This window comes from Panthera uncia, chromosome B4 (assembly GCF_023721935.1).
Source record: "Panthera uncia isolate 11264 chromosome B4, Puncia_PCG_1.0, whole genome shotgun sequence".
Classification (NCBI taxonomy): Eukaryota; Metazoa; Chordata; class Mammalia; order Carnivora; family Felidae; genus Panthera; species Panthera uncia.
This window is the reverse complement of record NC_064809.1, coordinates 35,514,528-35,532,898: the sequence shown is the minus strand read 5'-3', so window position 1 is coordinate 35,532,898 and position 18,371 is coordinate 35,514,528. Positions and strand designations below refer to the sequence as shown.

Below are 18,371 nucleotides of genomic sequence, written 5' to 3'. Positions count from 1 at the left end.
CAGGCTCTGGGCTGATGGCTCGGAGCCTGGAGCCTGTTTCCGATTCTGTGTCTCCCTCTCTCTCTGTCCCTCCCCCGTTCATGCTCTGTCTCTCTCTGTCCCAAAAAAAAAAAAAAAAAAACGTAAAAAAAAAAAACCTTAAAAAAAAAAAAAAATAGCTTAGAGAACAATAAGATACATAAAATAAATAGGACTGTGACAGTACAGAAAATAGTAATATCCATCCATATACTCACCACACAGATTAAGAAACATATGTGAAACTGCTAGAGATAACTGTCACCCATTCCTGATCACATACATCAGTCCTTTACCCTTTCCCACCTTCCACACCACTAATATCTCCTTTTCTGTACACTTGTACTGTATATGTACATACTCCAGAGCAGCTGATACCATTATTTCATATGCTTTTAAGCTTTATATGAAGGGTATCATGACTTGTAAAACATGTTCTGTCTTTCCATTTGATGTTATTCTTTGGTGCTCTTAATTACTATTTTATGATTTCATTCACAGATCATTTTTGTTTAGAAAAATACGTACTTTCCTAATTTCTTCATATTTTACTAGCTATTGCTATGTTTTCTTTTTTCATATTACGTATTTACTTGGTTAATACTTACATTTAACTGTCATCTGTCTCATAATTTGTAGATCTCATGGATATTTTAGGCAGTGAGATAATGCAAATATTGAAAGTTTTATCTTTTCCTTTTCAATTTCTATATCTTTGATTTCATTTGATTTCCTTATTGCCCTGGCTAGGACTTTCATTATAATGTTGAATAGGATGGGGCACCTGGGTGGCTCAGTCGGTTAAGCATCCAACTTCAGCTCAGGTCATGATCCCATCGCTTGTGAGTTTGACCCCCTCATTGGGTTCTGTGCTGACAGCTCAGAGCCTGGAGCCTGTTTTGGATTCTGTGTCTCCAGCCCTGTCTGCCCCTTCCCTGCTTGCTTGCTCGCTCTCTCTCTCTCTCTCTCTCTCTCTTTTTTCTCTCTAAATAAGCAAACATTAAAAAAAAACTTTTTTATTAAAAAAATAATGTTGAATTGGAGCAGTGGTAAAAGTTCTTTTTTGTCCTTCAATTTAATGCTTTCACTTCAAAACTTTTACCATTATGCAAGATGTTTGCATTACCTACATAGTGAAATGAGAGAGTTCATGTACTGTTGATTTATTAATATTTAATATTTCTTCTTGCATCATTTTTGGTAAGTTATTTTTTAAGAAAAGTATCCCCTTTACCTAAGTATGCAAATGTATTGGCATACGTACAGTATTTGATGGTTTTTAAAATTTCTGTCTATAGTTATACGTCCAATTTGGTTCCTTCTATTATGGGTCTATGTCTTTTATTCTTGACATGTTTTGCTGAACATTTATCTATTATTAATTTCAAAGAACCTGATTTTTATGTTGTTATTTCTATTTTTAAAAGTTCATTGGGGTACCTGGGTGGCTCAGTTGGATAAGCATCCAACTTTGGCTCAGGTCATGATCTCACGTTCATGGGTTTGAGACCCGTGTCAGGCTCTGTGCTGACAGCTCAGCTGGAGACTGCTTTGTATTCTGTGTGTGTGTGTCTCTCTCTCTGCCCCTCCCCTGCTCATACTCTGTTTCTCAAAAAATAAAACGTTAAAAAAATTAAAAAAAATTTTTTTAAGTTCAGATAAACAACTAACATTATACCACAAGGACTAGACAAAGAAGAAACTTAGCTGAAATTTAGTAGAGGAAGGAAATAACAAAGAAAAAATCAAAAATAGATAAAATAGAGACCAGAATAAACAATAACGTAACATTGAAAGTAATGACCAGTTTAAAAAAATAATAAAATTGGCAATGCTTTAACTTCATTAGTTAAGGGAAAAAAAGAGAAGTCTCAAAAACCAAAATGAGAAATGGAAGAGAAAATAATACAACAGATAACCACAGAAATACATAGTGTGATAACAGATTACTGTAAACAATAATAATAACAAATCAGATAACTTAGGAAAAAAACATAATTCCTAAAAACACACATGTTACCAAGAATGAATCATGAATCTTGACTCCAAAAAAATAAGAAATCTTCTTAGACCAATAACATGAAAGAACGAAAGTTGAATTAGGAAATCAAAAATCTCCCAGCACAGAAAAGTGCAAGACTATGTGGCTTCATTGGTGGATTCTACCAAACCTTTAAAAATTTTTTAAAAACTGGGGCTACTGTGTGGCTCAGTTGGTTAAGTGTCTGACTCTTGATTTCAGCTCATGTCATGATCTCACAGATTGCAAATTCAAGCCCTGATGGGTCTCATTCATCACTGACAGTACAAAGCCTGTTTGAGATTCTCTCTCTCCCTTTGTCTCTCTCTCTCCCCCCCCCCCAAATAAATAAATAAATTTAAAAAAATTTTTTTAAACATTAAAAAAAATAATGACAGTGGTGCCTGGGTTGACTCAGTTGGTTAGGCATCCGACTTGTGGTTTCAGCTCAGGTCATAATCTCACGGTTCATGAGTTTGAGCCCTGAGTTTGGCTCTGTGCTGACAGTGCAGAGCCTGCTTGGGATTCCCTCTCTCTCCCTCTCTCTCTGCCTCCTCCTCCCCTCTCAAAAAAAAAAAATGAATAAACTTAAAAATAAGTAAAAAATTAAAAAATAATGACAATCTGGGTGGCTCAGTCAAGCATTCAACTCTTGATTTCAACTCAGGTCTCTCTCTCTCATTCTGTATCACAAAAAAAATAATAAAAATAATCTTTATCAAAATCTTACAAAAAATGGAATAGAGGAAACACATTCAAAATCACTCTATGAGGCCAGCATCACCGTGATACCAAAGCAGGATAAAAACAATACAGAACAAAAAAATCTAGTTTGCCCAATATAAGAATTGCTACACCAGCTTTCTTTTGACATCCATTTGCATGGGACATGTTTCTCTACCCCCTCACTTTCAATCTGCAGGTGTCTTTAGGTCTAAAATGAGTCCTATAGGCAGCAAATAGATGGGTCTTGTTTTTTTTAACCATTCTGACCCCCTATGTCTTTTGATTGGAGCGTTTAGTCCATTTACATTCAAGGTAATTATAAGTAGATATGTATTTATTGCCATTTTATTACTTGTTTTGTCATTATTTCTGGAGATTTTCTCAGATCCTTCCTTGTCTTTGTCACTTTTGGGCTGTTCTTTACACTCAACGAATCCCCTTTAATATTTCTTGCAGGGCTGATTTAGTGGTCACTAACTCCTTTAGTTTTTGTTTGTCTGAGAAACTCTTTATCTCTCCTCTTCTAAATGATAGCTTTGCTGGATAGAGTGTTCCTGACTACAGATTTTTCCCATCCAGCACTTTGAATATATCATGCCAGTCTCTTCTGGCTTGCCATGTTTCTGTGGAGAAATGTCCAGCTAGGCTTTGAGTTTTCCTTTGTAAGTTAGGGACTTCTTTTGCTGCTTTTAAGATTTTTTCTTTACCACTATATTTTACAAATTTAATTACAATATGTCTTGGTGTTGGCCTGCTTTGTTGATTTTGATGGGAGTTCTCTATTCCTTCTGGATCTGGATGTCTGTTTCCTTCCCCCAGATGAGGGAAGTTTCCTGCTATCATTTCTTGAAATAAATTTTCTGCCCCCTTTTCTGTCTCTTCTTTTGGGACTCTTATAAGATGGATGTTACCATGTTTGAAGGAGTCACTGAGTTCCCTAAGTCTGTTCCTGTGTTTTATAATTCTTCTTTCTCTCTTTTGTTCAGCTTCTTTATTTTCCATTATTTTTTCTAGGTCACTAATTCATTCTTCTGCTTCTTCCAGCCTGCTGTTCATTGCATCATGCCTGTTTCCAATCTCATTTATGGCATTCTTCATCTATGATTGATTCTTTCTTAACTCTTTTATACTGGTGATAAGGGTCTCACTGATGTCGTCTATTCTTTTCTCAAGCCCAGTGCGTATCCTTAATGATTGTTACTTTAAATTCTCCATCAGGCCTGTTACTTACATCTGTTTTGCTTAGATCTCTGGCCGTGACCTTATCTTCCTCTTTCATTTGGGATGAATTTCTCCATCATGGCATTTTGTCTAAGTCTCTGCCTTCTTCTCTGTGTTAGAAAATCCAGTTATGTCTCCTGCTCCTCAAACTATTGTCCTTAGGAAGAAGGAGTCATGTAGTGCCCCGGCCTAGCACTTCAAGAAATGTCTCTGGTATGTGCTGCATGCACTCTGCTCTTGTGTTTTGGCTGATCTGTCCTTCAGGCCAGTCATCTGCGGAGGTTCCTCCTTGCCTGCTGTGAGCAGTGTTTGGTCCCTGGCCTGATTGTGGCAAGTTTTAGCCAGGTATACTCTGGTCTGGTTGTGAAATAAAACCTGACACCAGCTCCACCAGAGCTGAGGCCCTATAGAACTCTCTGGTTGGGAGATGTGATTTATTTTGAAAAACTGAATGCTTATTGATGGTGTAAAGAAAAGCTATTGAATTTTATATATGTAGCTTCTGTCTAATCATCTCACTGAACTTTATTATAAGTTGTAACAGTTTTTCGGTTGATTCTCTTAGATTTTGTAGGTATGTCATTTCACTTACAGAACTATTCCCCCCAATGTTTATGGTCTGTATATAATATAACATGCCCCCAAATTGAATAGTTGTTTAAAAAATGAGTAGTTTTTATAGTAACATGGAAATATGGGTCATACATATCATGAAGTGAAAAAAGAGTTACAGAGTCCTATCCTAGATATAATATAATCCAGTCTTTATTGTATTTTACTTTTTTAAACCTTTTTTTTTTTTTTTTTTAAGTGGGCCTTACTCCCATGTGGGGCAATGAATTCATGAATCTGAAATCAAGAGTTGTATGCTGTACTGACTAAGCCAGCCAGGCACACCATTCCAGTCTTTATTTTTAAAAATAAAGCAAGCACTGGGGCACCTGGGTGGCTCAGTCAGTTAAGCATCCGACTTCAGCTCAGGTCATGATCTCATGGTCCATGTGTTCGAGCCCCATGTTGGGCCCTGTGCTGACAGCTCAGAGCCTGGAGCCTGCTTTGGATTCTGTGTCTCCCTCTCTCTCTGCCCCTCCCCCACTCATGCTGTCTCTCTGTCTCTCTCTTGAAAATAAATAAACATTAAAAAGATTTTTTTAAATAAAAAATAAAGCAAGCACTGCATAGAGGGCTTAATTTGGGAAGATTACTCTTTCCCTCCAAAATCTCTATACTAATTTTGGTGCCTGTCATAGTTTGCTTGGGCTGCCATAACAAAATACCATAAACTGGATGGCTTAAACTGCAGAAATTTATTTTCTCACAATGCTGGAGACTGTGAGAAGTCCAAGATCAAGGTGCCAGCTGATTCAGTTCCTGGTGAGAGTTCTCTTCCTGGCTTGCAGAAGCCAACTTCATAATGTTTTCTCCTATAGTGGGGGTGGGGGGGTGGTGAATGAAAGTGAGAATGAGAATGATCTCTTCCTCTTCTTAAAAGACCACAGTCCTATCAGATTAGGACCCCACCCTGATAGCCTTATTTAACCTTAATTACCTCCTAAAGACTCTAGCCAGATATACTTACATTGAGGGTTAGGAATCCAACATGAATGGAGACAGAGGAGGGGTGCACAATTCAGTTCAGTGCAGTGCCTAAATTTTCCCTGATATCTTCAGAAATCTGATGTTCATTTTATTTCAGACAGAATTAATTTTATTGTTTCTTAGGACATTCTTTTTTTTTTTTTTTTTTTTAATTTTTTTAGTGCTTATTTATTTTTGAGAAAGAGAGAGATCACAGTTAGGGGAGGAGCAGAGAGAGAGGGCGACACAGAATCCGAAGCAGACTCAAGGCTCTGAGCTGTCAGCACAGAGCCTGATGGCAGGGCTCGAACTAACGAACCGCGAGATCATGACCTGAGCCAAAGTCAGATGGTTAACCGACTAAGCAACCCAGGCACCCCTGTTTCTTATGACATTCTTAAGGTACTTGTTACTTTTCAGTGTATCATAGAAATTTTTATCTCATTTTAACTTCATGAACCATTTCTTCTTAGACACAAAATAGAATGAAGCTAATGGCGGACAACTATGAGGATGACCGCTTCATGTCCTCCCGTTCCAATCAAACCAATCACAAGCCCTCCCCAGACCAGGTAAGACTGCTCTTGAATGTTTTATGAAACAAATGTGCTTTTATTTCCTTGTATTTTATACCAGCATGTTACAAATTCCAGAATATAAGTTAGAAAAATAAAATTAAATCATCAGTTTCTGATATCTCCTTCACTCATGTTTTTAAACACAGATTCAGTTTTTCTATAGGAAGGTGGTGGTGGATGATTCTGAATATTTTAAGAGGAGATACTCGAAAGTTTAGGACTATAAAAAATCATTGAATTGGGTTGAGAAAAAAGATTAATCTCACAGATATATACTAATTTGTAAATGTCCTACTTTTCTTATTAAAACAATGCCTTATAAAAAAAACTCTTTTGAGTTCAATAAGGCACAACTCTGTTTAGAGATAACTATTGTTTAATTGCAAATTTTAAAATCTCTGATCATCACCCATTATAAAGAATGAAAATTTCTTCTCTCTCATTTCCTTGGTTGATCCCTCCAGTATTTGTCATTCTTAAGGAAAATTATTGCCTTCAGCTTCTCATCAATGCAAAAGGGGCATTGATGAGTCTAAAGGGAGCCATATTCAACTCCAGTCTTTTGGAAGAACTGAACTCTCCCAAGATCTTGAAAATGATGGATGGGAGAGAGTGGTGAACAGATTACCTCATATCCCATTGCCAAAAATCGGATTTCAACATCTCCATCACACTCAATCTTAAAATGTATAGCTGAAGGAAAAAAATAATAATAATAGTTAAGTAATTACATCCATATGACTAAAAAGTCAAGGGAAACTCCCCCACTAAACATCCCCACTGAATGATAGCCATGGCATTGTCTTAGAAGAAGAAATATTGCAGATGAAAGCAGCAATAATATCCAAATTGCGATTTTTTTGTAAGATACAGAAGGCAGAGTCATAGTTTGATGACATTTACTAAACCAGTTTAGGCAAGCCTTATGTTTTAGAGGGAAAACAATACCAATCTTAATGTAGGCAGAATGGAGAACTGTCTGTCTGAGGTCAGCAGTCTTTCTTTGCCAAGAAATACTTTTGCTATCTCTGCCTGTTCTTGATACCCAGAATTAAATTTATGCCAGTGCATATAAGATGAGTATTAGATTCTTTCCTTGAAATAGGTTTTGATAATGTATAAATACAAGAATTGGATGCCTGGGAGTAGTGGGAGGCAAACAGAAATGGGGAAAGTTTGAAGAAAAGGCAAAAATAAACAAAAGCCTTCAACCTGATAATGTTGCCCAGATCTTGCTCTGAAATGGAGACAGTATCCTGGAAAGGTAGGAAGAGTAGAAGTGTAACAACAAACTAATTACTAATTTGAGTAGGTTAGGGAATTTAGGGAATTAGAATCTAATATAAGAAGAGTCAAGAATTTAGAGACCATTTTCTTCTACTACATTATGCTTATGTCTTTGTTTTAAATACTAACCAACTCTTTTTCATTCCCATGCTGCTCTGGGACATTGTTCCCTTTGTCAACTCTCTCCCCTAGGATGAGGAGGAGGGTATATGGGCATAGCCAATCAGATGCTCTTAGTTCAGCCATTTTGTTCAGAACGGTGAGAAACACCTTTCCTTAACTATAGAAATGTTTTCTGTTTGTTTGCTTTCATTTTTTTTTTTTACACAATCATTCTCACATCTTGTTTCTTTGTAATTCATGAAATTGTTTGGTGTGCTTTCTGTGTTCTCATTTTCACATGACTCCTGTGTGTATTGCTATGCTTCTGACATAGTGGGGTTGGGTTTTGTGGCTTTTTTTTCTTGTGTGTTAATAGTCACCTTTATAATTTCTTTATGTACATTTTTGGGAGAACTTCCAGGGCATATAAATAAATTTCTCCTTTTGTGATTTTATTAATAAACTACCTTATCTAGTGTGATTCAGCAGTGTCCTGGTAAGGTTCATAGTGACTTACATCAAACTGGAAGTAGAAAATTGTTCAAAAATTCTGCCAGTAGGTTTGGGATATACTTTTTATGATAATTAATTATAAATATATGTCTTTAAAAAAATTGTGCTGTGAACTAAAACTTTTTGTTTCTATCTGTAGAAGGATGCTCTGAATTCCCAGGGTCAATGGTTCTTACAGAGTGCCTACATACCCTAGGGCTTTGACATTACTCTCAAACTGTCCTTTAAGAAGTAAAGAAGTAAAGGAAGACCTTTTAAAAAATTGGTCTAAAGAATTCTTTCCCTCTCTTTTATGGATTGCTGCTGTGTTAAACAGTTGCCAGGACACTGTCTAGATTCTCCTTTCCAGGCCAATTGGCTGGAAAATACAGTCCAGCTGTGGTAGTATCTCCCTTTGATCTGATGCCCTGGAGGTTTGACTAAGGAAATCCTTTTCTTAGAAAAAAAAATAATTACAATTAATAAGTTCACACATATTGGTGGCCTTGCACTCCCTGGATTCACTGCCCTTGCTTATTGGTGATCTCACTCTTTTGGAGTCAGTTCTCCCTGAAAATTCTGTGTCTTAGTGTTATACTTCTTAAAATGATGAGAACATGTGTAAACCTCTCACTAGCAAACACAGCCAAGAAGGATGATGAGGTAAGTTGTGGAAAGGGGCATATACTGTGAAGATGGGAAGCTTTCCAAATGACTTTATCCTGAGGGTGTAAAAGGCGAAATGTGTACCAGCCAAAAACCTCTTTCAGTTAGAGTGTTGCATGCCAGACAAAGCTAAAGCTGAGAAAATTAGTGTGCTAATTCTCTTTATCTACACTACCCCCTAAGGGTAGCTATTTGTCATCGTGAAGGATGTGGGGGCCATACAGTAGTTGAATATAGTTTACCAGTCCCCTCCTTCTAAATGAACCTGCCATGTCTATTTTGGCAGAACATATCTTGGCATGCCTTAGCAGGAAGCACGTACCTGATGTATATGAATAGGATTGTATTGATTGTATACCCTTTTTCTAGCCAATCAGAAGAAACAAGTTAGTGGTACAGGAAGAAGGCCCATATGTAACTTCACCAGGAGACTGAAAAATGAGCAAACCTTCACGTACACTTGTTCCTAAAGTCTCCACTGTATTTTCTCTACTTCCCTAATAGAATAACTCCTACAGAGAGTTGAAATGCTAGTAATTTTTTTTTCCAAAAGAAGTTTCCTTTTTCTAAATAAGTTTATTCCAAAAGTTTATTTTTTCCAAATAAAAGTACAGCTTACTGCACTAAAATATTAACTACCATTGGTTTAACACAGTGGAGTTGTAATTAGCTGGTCTTAAGTGGAGTTCCTATGATACAATACTTCCAATTTTCTAAAATGTGCTATAAATGTCATGTTATCATAAGGGTTTCATAAGAAATGCATGAGTGACTGCAGATGTAATGACTTGACCTCCAGTTTTCCTCACTTGTTTTCTTGCAGAAAAGTTTTTCCTAACAAAACTTTAAACTTTTGAAATTGATGATTTACCTTATAAAACTTAAGAATATAAATAATACTTTACATCTCAAACCTTTTGTAAAACACAGTACATATCAACAGCAAAACCTAGGTCTTACTAGATATAATCAATACTCAGGAAGAGAATCATAGAAGTACGGAGCTGAGAGGGGTCTCGGTAATTTCATAAGAAGTGGCAGAACATGATGGTTAAGACTCTAGGTTTTGGAGCAGAATGTCTCTGGTGAAATCTTAACACCACCATGTATTTAACTTGTGACTTCGGACAAGATACTTAATCTCCCCGCAGTTCAATTTCTTCATCTTTCAAATGGGTGTTGTTGTGAGAAGCAGATGAGTTGTGAAAGGCATAAACTTTGTGGAGTCAGACAGCACTGCTTTGCATCTAGACTCCTCCACCTTCTTCATGGCCTGGGGAAATTAACTCAGTTTTTTGTAAAAATGGGTTTATTAATGGACTACTTTGTAGGGTTGTTGGACAGATTAATAAGTTAATGTATGTAAAATGAATTGAACGGTGTCTTCCACCATGTACTCTGCTTATATTATTATATTTGTTGTTGCTCCTGTCATCATTAACTTGAATCCCCCTCCAGGAAGTAGTCAGCATTCAGTAAGTGTCAGTTACTATTTTTATTAATATCTATTCCAGTGCCCTCATTTTATATTGTAAGGGTGCTAAAAAAAAAAAAAAAAAAAAAAAAAAAAGATTTAGATATGACATTAAAGCCCCCAGGCATTTCTGTGGTATGGAAAGAGGAACTAGTAGCTGACAGTGAAAGAGATAATCTAAGACATATTGATGATTATATCTCCCTTTCTGTCACCAAAAGTTTAATCTCTTGTATGCTGAGGAATTTTTTTCCCTTGAGAAAACACCTTGAATTTTTCTATAAAAGAGATTTATTCATTGAAACTTTCTTTGAAAGAGTTTGGTGTCAAGAAACCCTCCTCAGACACGCAGAAGAAAGCAAGTGTTACCTCCAGTTAGAAAGCATGAAAGTCCCAGGGCACCTGCATGGCTCAGTCGGTTAAGTGTCCAATTTCAGCTCAAGTCATGATCTCGTGGTTCGTGAGTTTGAGCCCTGTGTCAGGCTCAGTGCTGACAGCTCAGAGCCTGGAGCCTGTTTTGGATTCTGTGTCTCCCTCTCTCTCTACCCCTACCCCACTCATGCTCTGTCTCTCTCTCCTTCAGAAGTAAGTAAACATTTTTTTTTAAAAATGTATTTAAGAAGAAAGCATGAGAGTCCCTTCTCTCTCCCCTCAGCCTATAGGAAATCCATGTGAAATGTGTTCCCACTATTTTCCATCCCTTTAATTTGTGTTTTCTTCTTTCTTGTTTTTCCCTTACAGTAGAAAGTAGTCCCCATGGGCGCAGGGCCTTCAATATGTTTACTTTTCTATTTCTATCATCTTGGGCACCTGGGTGGCTCAGTCAGTTGGTTAAGTGTCTGACTTCAGCTCAGGTCATGATCTCACGGTTTGTGAGTTTGAGCCCCGCATCTGGCTCTGTGCTGACAGCTCAGAGCCTGGAGCCCACTTCAGATTCTGTGTCTCCCCCTCTCTCTGCCCCTCCCATGCTCATGCTCTGTCTCTCTCTGTCTCTCAATAATAAATAAGCGTTTAAAAAAAATGTATATTTCTATCATCTAGAAAATTCCTAGTATATAGTAGGCCCTCAGTAAGTTTATATTAAATTAGTTAACTTTTGAATTCATGAAATCCAGAGAAGAAACAGTAAAGTTTACACTGAAACCAAGAGCATAGAATTAGCTGTTAGCTTTAATGTCAGCATTACCAGTACAAGAAAGGGAAGTTTTGAAAAGGAAGATAGGAAAAGTGTCTAGAAACAAAAAGACCTGTACAGAGAAATGTTAAGAATTTAAAGGAAAGCCATAATTAAGCCCTAGAATCAGGCTCCCATAATTTCATTCTAAATAAAAAAGAGTTGACTATAATTGAGAAATATTTTCTGTTGAAAACTGAACATCCTTCGGGTAGAAACTTTCCTCCTAGAACCTGTGACTCATAGCCATTAGAAAGAACCTGGAGCATAGTAGGTACCATGGCCATGTGCTCTTTGTATACTTCATTCTGTGGAAGCGCTTTATGTAAACTAGCAGCAGACCCCCTCAAATAAAGGATGTATTTGTCAAGAGACTTACCATTTGGTCTTGGAATAAGACCATTCCGCTGACTAAAATCTGAAAGAGTTGCCTGACTATTCGATCAGCACCATAGCGTCTCAAAACATGTTTTGGACCAGTATGTTATGAAACTTTTCTTTCTTAGAGATATCACTGGTAAGACAAACTTTTAATACAAATGTTTAATTTTTTTTAATGTTTATTTTTGAGAGAGAGAGTGACAGGAGTGAGGGAGGGGTAGAGAGAGGGAGACACAGAATCCAAAGCAGGCTCCAGGCTCCAGCTATCAGCACAGAGCCCGACGCGGGGCTGGAATCCACAAACTGGGAGATCATGACCTGAGCCAAAGTTGGATGCTTAACTGACTGAGCCACCCAGGCACCCCATTTTTTTTAATGTTTATTTTTTATTTTTGAAAGAAAGAGAGTGCAAAGGGGAAGGGGCAGAGAGAGGGAGACATAGAATCTGAAACAGAATTCAGGCTCTGAGCTGTCAGCACAGAGCCTGACATGGGGCTCGAACTCATGAACTGCGAGATCAAGACCTAAGTCAAAGTCAGACACTTAACTGACTGAGCTACCAAAGGTGCCCCCAGAAGTTTTTTATTTTAATGAAGTTGAACTTTTCAATTATTTCTTTTATGGATCGTGCCTTTCGTGACTAAAAAGTCATTGTCATACCCAAGATCACCTAGGTTTTGTCCTATATTATCTTCTAGGAATGTTATAGCTTTGCATTTTACATTTAGGTCTATGATCCATTTTGAACTGATTTTTTGAAAAGTGTAAAGTTTGTGCCTAGACTGATCTTTTTGCATGTGGATGTCCAGTTCTAGCATCATTTTTTGAAAAGACTCTGTGTGTTCCATTTTATTGCCTATACTGTTTTGCCAAAGATCAGGTGACTCTAAGTATGTGGGTCTGTTTCTGGGCTCTCTGTTCTTTCCCACTGATTTATTTGCTGGTTCTTTTGTCGATATTATATTATCTTTATTACTGTAGCTTTATAGTAAGGCTTGAAGTCAGGTAGTGTCAGATCTCCAACTTTGTTTTCTCCTTCAAAATTATGTTGACTATTCTGTATCTTTTGGCACTCCATATGAACTTCAGAATCAGTTTTCTGTTTTCCACAAAATAACTTGCTGGGATTTTGATTGGGATTGCATTGAATCTAGAGATCAGGTTGGAAAGAACTGACATCTTGACAATACTGGGTCTTCCTATCCATGAACCTGGACTGTCTCTCCATGTTTAGTTTTTTCATTGATTTCATTCATCAGAATTTTGTAATTTTCTTCATATAGATCTTGTACATATTTTGTTAGATTTATACTTAAGTATTTCATTTGGGGGGATGCTATGTAAATGGCATTGTGTTTTTTATTTCAAATTCCACTTGTTCATTGTTGGTATATCAGAAATCAATTGATTTTATATTAACCTTATACCCTACAACCTTATTATTGTAATTGTTAGGGTCAGGTGTAAGGCAGGGTAAAGATAGGAGTCAGAGGCTAGAAAATTTTAGCAGTCAAAGGCTTTATTTGGGAACTAAGGTCTCGGGCAAGGTTCCGTGACTCAGGGAGAGAGAGAGGAGTCAGGGAAGTCGCACCCAAGTGTGGTGGGGTGGGGTTCTTAAGCTGCAGCGGTTCCGGGTTTAGGTCTGGGTGGGCATTTTTAGCATCAGGTGGTGCTGTTGCTCGGTGATTGGTTGACCTCCAATTCGTTCTGGCAGCTACTAGGGGCTTTTCGTTGGGTTGTGCTGGCAAGATGGCTGTCCCCTCTACTGTGGTTCCAAGGACATCCTAACAGTAATTAATTGCTTATTAGTTCCAGGAGTTTTTGTTATTGTTCTTCAGTCATTTGGATTTTCTACTAGACAATAATGTCATCTCTGAATAGAGACAGTTTTATTTCTTCCTTCCCAATCTTTTATTTCCTTTTTTTTTTTTTTTTTTTTTGTCTTATTGCATTAACTAGAACTTCTAGTACAATATTGGAAAGAAGTGGTGCAGGGACCATCCTTGTATATACCTGATCTTAGTGGGAAAGGCTCAAATTTCCCACCATTATGTATGATGTTAGCTTTATATATATTTTTTGTAGACATTCTTTATCAAGTTGAGGAAGTTCCCCTCTCTATTCCCAGTTTACTGAGAGCTATTATCATGAATTGGTGTTGGATTTTGTCAAGTGTTTTGTCTACATCTATTAATACAATTATGTGATTTTCCTTATTTTGCCTGTTGATGATCATGATGGCTTACACTAATTGATTTTCAAATGTTGAACCAGCCTTGCATACCTGGGATAAATTTTACTTGGTCTTGGTGTATAATTTTTTTTTATGCATTGTTGGATTCAGTTGCAAATATTTTGTTGAGGTCTTTTGCATCTATGTAAATGAGAGATACTGGTCTGTAGTTTTCTGTTCTTCTGATGTCTTTGCCTGGTTTTGGTATTAGGGTAATGCTGGCCTCATAGAGTGAGTTAGGAAGTATTCCCTCTGCTTCTGTCCTCTGAAAGAGATTGTAGAGAATTGATATAATTTCTTCCATTTAAGGAAAATGGGTAAAATTTATCAGTTAACCCCTCTGATGTAACTACTTTCTTAGATGTTTACCTTAATCTTTATAATAATATATCTTACAGTTAGTAGACTACAAATGCATTTTCCTTAAAAAATTATAAGTCCTAGATAAATTTCTTTATGTAGATACAATATTCCTTGCTTGCTTTAAATATCGCTAACATGTATTAGAGAAAGACTCCAAAATTATAAGGTCTTTTTAAACCTGGCACTCACATCCTGTTATTTTATTTAGTCATCTCCATGTTTAAAGAAGAGTCCTATTCTTGGGGGGAAATTTTGTCTTCTGTAAAATAAATTTCTGCATTGAAACTCATTTTTTTCAATTAATTTTCCATATCAAAATGGAAGCTATGTTTTTAATCAGATTTTGTTCAAAGTAAAAAAAAATTTTTTTTAGACAGAAGCAGTGAAGGAAGTGGGAAGTTGTTTAATGGGTTTAGAGTTTCAGTTTTGGAAGGTGAAAAATATAGAGGTTGGTTGCACACCAGTGTGAATATACTTAACACTGCTGAACTGTACACTTAAAAATGGTTAAATGGAAATTTTTATGTTATGTGTGTTTTACTACAGGTTTTTGTTTTTTGTGGGGGTTTTTTGCCACAATTTAAACAACGTTTCAGGGGCGCCTGGGTGGCTCAGTCGGTTAAGCATCCGACTTCAGCTCAGGTCACGATCTCGCAGTCCGCGAGTTCGAGCCCTGCGTCGGGCTCTGGGCTGATGGCTCAGAGCCTGGAGCTTGCTTCCGATTCTGTGTCTCCCTCTCTCTCTGCCCCTCCCCCGTTCATGCTGTGTCTCTCTCTGTCTCAAAAATAAATAAAACGTTAAAAAAAAATTTTTTTTAAACGTTTTTAGTGAAAAACGACTAATGGTGATCTTCTGGCAAAATGTATTCAAAATATGCACTATTATTTGAAATATTATATAAGTAAGACAGAGAGGCACCCTTCTTTCCCAGATAAATATCTTAAAGTTTTGAAATGGAAAAGGACTGCCTTTGAGCTTTTGTTTAGCTTTTTGTTCTCTACTTGGGAACAGAGCTATTGATTTTAGTAGTTGATCTCTTAGCATATTAAAGAATGTGTACTGTTTGGGGGCTTCCGTGAGTTGAACTACTTAGGATAGGAAGCTCCTCCAAAAGGATCATTTACATAATTTATTGTTTTTAAATATGTTCACACTGGGGCTTACTTTAACAAAGGTACACAACCCATACTTACTACCAAGACTTTATGTAGCCAACCTAGCAGCTACATGCTGAGTTTTTAAGTGAGTTGAAACACTAAGTAATTTTACCAACTTCAATTATATGGGATCTTTGCTTTTTTTTTTTTTTTTTTCAACATCTTATTATGAAACTTTTCCAACATACGGGAAAGTTGAAAAAAATTGTCTTAAACCTAGAGTCTCTAAGATTTTGTTACATTTACTTTATCACATCTTTCCATCTGTATGTCAACCGGTCTCATTTTTTCATGCATTTCAAAGTAAGAGACACTTGTATCCATCACCCCATGCTTATTAATTAAAATTCAAAATTTTATGAGTTTTTATGAAAATTTTATGAAAATTCAAAAATTTATGGTTTCTTTTTTTATTAGTGAAATGCACCAATCTTAAGCTATGCTATTCTATGAGTTTTGTGTGACCTAAACTCCTATTAAGATATAGAAAGGGGTTAGCAAATATTTTTTTAAGAGTTACATAGTAAATATTTAGGTTTCTGTAGCAGCTACTTAAGTCTACCACTGTAGCGAGAAAGCATTAGTGGACAATAAGTAATTAAGAATGGTTCTGTTCCAATAAAACTTTATTTATGGTCACTGAGATTTGAATTTCATAGAATTTTTACATATCATGAAATAGTTTTCTCCAACCATTAAAAAGTGCAAAAATTATTCTTAGCCAACAGACATGCAAAAATAACGGCTGTCTGGATTTAGATCATTTGGTCATTGTTGTTTGCCAGGCCCTGATACAGAATATTAACATCTCCCAAGAAAATTTTCTCTCACCTCTTGTCGTTTCCCAGTCTGTACCTACGTACTCACACCTAGAGGCAAACACAGTTAATGTTTGTGTGTTTGCTTGACATAAATTAATTTGCCTGTTCTAGAACCACATATAAATGGAATCATACAGTCTGTACTCTTGTGTAAGATTTATTTTACTCAGCATAATACATTTAAGTTTCATTCGTTTTTTTTGAGTAAGGACCTATATGTGAGACCTGAAACCATAAAAGTCCTTGAAGAGAGCACAGGTCTTTGACATCGAATGTACCAACATCATTCTAGATATGTCTCCTTAGACAAGGGAAATAAAAACAAAAATAAACTTCACACCTGTTAGAATAGGTAAAATCAAAATCTCAAGAAATAACAAGTGTTAGAAGGACGTGGGGAAAAAAAGGAACCCTCATGCACTGTTGGTGGGAATACAAACTGGTGCACCCACAGTAAAAAACAATACAGAGGTTTTTCAAAAATTAAAAATAGAGCTACCCTGCAATCCAGTAATCACACTCCTGGGTATTTAGCCAAAGAATACAAAACACTAATTCAAAGGGATTTATGCACCCCTGTGTTTAGTGCAACATTTACAGTATAGCCAAATTATGAAAGTAGCCCACGTGTCCATCAACAGATGAATAGATAAAGAATATATGGTATATATATACAATAGAATATTATCCAGCCATAAAAAAATAATGAAATTTTGTCATTTGCAGTACCATGGATGGATCTAGAGAATATTATGCTAAGCTAAATAAGCCAGTCAGAGAAAGACAAATACCATATGATTTCACTCATCTGTGGAATTGAAGAAACAAATGAATAAAGGGGGAAAAAAAGAGACAAACCAAAAAACAGACCCTTAACTATAGAGAACACACTGGTAGTTACCAGCAGAGAGATGGGTGAGAGGATGGGTGATATAGGTGAAGATTAAGAGTACATTTATCATGATTAGCACTGACTAATGTATAGAGTTTTTGAATTGCTGTATTGTACACCTGAAACTATTACAACACTGTACATTAACTACACTGGAATAAAATAAAATAAAAAATAAAATTCATTTTTTTAATTGTAGATGTAGTTCATTTTTATTGCTTAGTTGTATTCCATTGTGTGGTGACTGATCACAGTTCATTTGGATCTCTTTGATGTCTGGCCTGTCTCCAGTTTGGGGCAATTATGGGTAAAACTATTCTTAAACACATCTTTAGGTGGACAGATGCCTTTATTTCTTCAGGTAACTACCTACAAATGGACTTACCTTTGTTATTTGATAGGTATCTCTTGAGTTTTATAAGAAACTGCCACTTTTTCAAAGTGGTTATATCATATTTTTTGCTCCCACCAGCAAGAAATGAGACTTCTGGTTGTTCCACATCCTTCTAAACATTTGATACTTTCCTTTTTTTTTTTATTTTTTTTTTATTTTGACCATTTTTATGGCTGTATACAGGTATTTCATTGTGGTTTTCATTTTAATTCTGTCACTGATTAGTGATGAGCACTTTGTCATGTGCTGACTGGCTATTTGCATGTTTTCCTTTCTGAAGCATCTGTTCACATTTTTATTTTTAATTGAATTTTTGTCTTATTAAGTTGTAAGCATTCTTTATATGGTTTAGATACCAGTCCTTTTTGAGATACATATCTCGCAAATATTTTCTCCTAGTCTGTGGCATGTGTGTTCAGTTTTTTAATGGTATTTTTTCATTATCAGAAGTCTTTAATTTACTGAAGTCTAATTCATCAGTTTCTAGTGGTTATTGCTTTCTAGTTTCTAAGAAACTTTTGCCTAACACATAAGAGCTAAAATATTCTGTTTTTTTTTCCTTTTTCCAGACACTTTATCATTTTGTGTCTACATTTAGTTCTGTAATCCACCTCTAAGTTTGATATATTTTGGTAAGGTAAGGGGTCAAGTTTCTTTTTTTTCCCCAAATGCATATCCAGTTGTTCTTAAATACTATTCTTTCTCTATAGAATTCCTGTGCACCTTTGTAAAAAAATCAAAGATGTAAATATGTGTCTATGTTTGTGCCTCTTCTGTTTTATATTACCACGCTG

The 18,371-nt window shown here is 36.2% G+C and overlaps 1 protein-coding gene across 5 annotated transcripts in view; it reads left to right on the top strand.

Annotated features, from left to right (window-relative positions):
* The window catches only part of ERC1 (ELKS/RAB6-interacting/CAST family member 1), a 511,095-nt gene that overhangs the window by 420,766 nt on the left and 71,958 nt on the right, over positions 1–18,371 (top strand). For all 5 annotated transcript variants that reach the window (XM_049627032.1, XM_049627029.1, XM_049627031.1 and 2 more), the window contains one exon: positions 6,037–6,135. In XM_049627032.1, the coding sequence (XP_049482989.1) occupies positions 6,037–6,135 (99 nt within the window). The remainder of the gene's footprint in view (positions 1–6,036; positions 6,136–18,371) is intronic.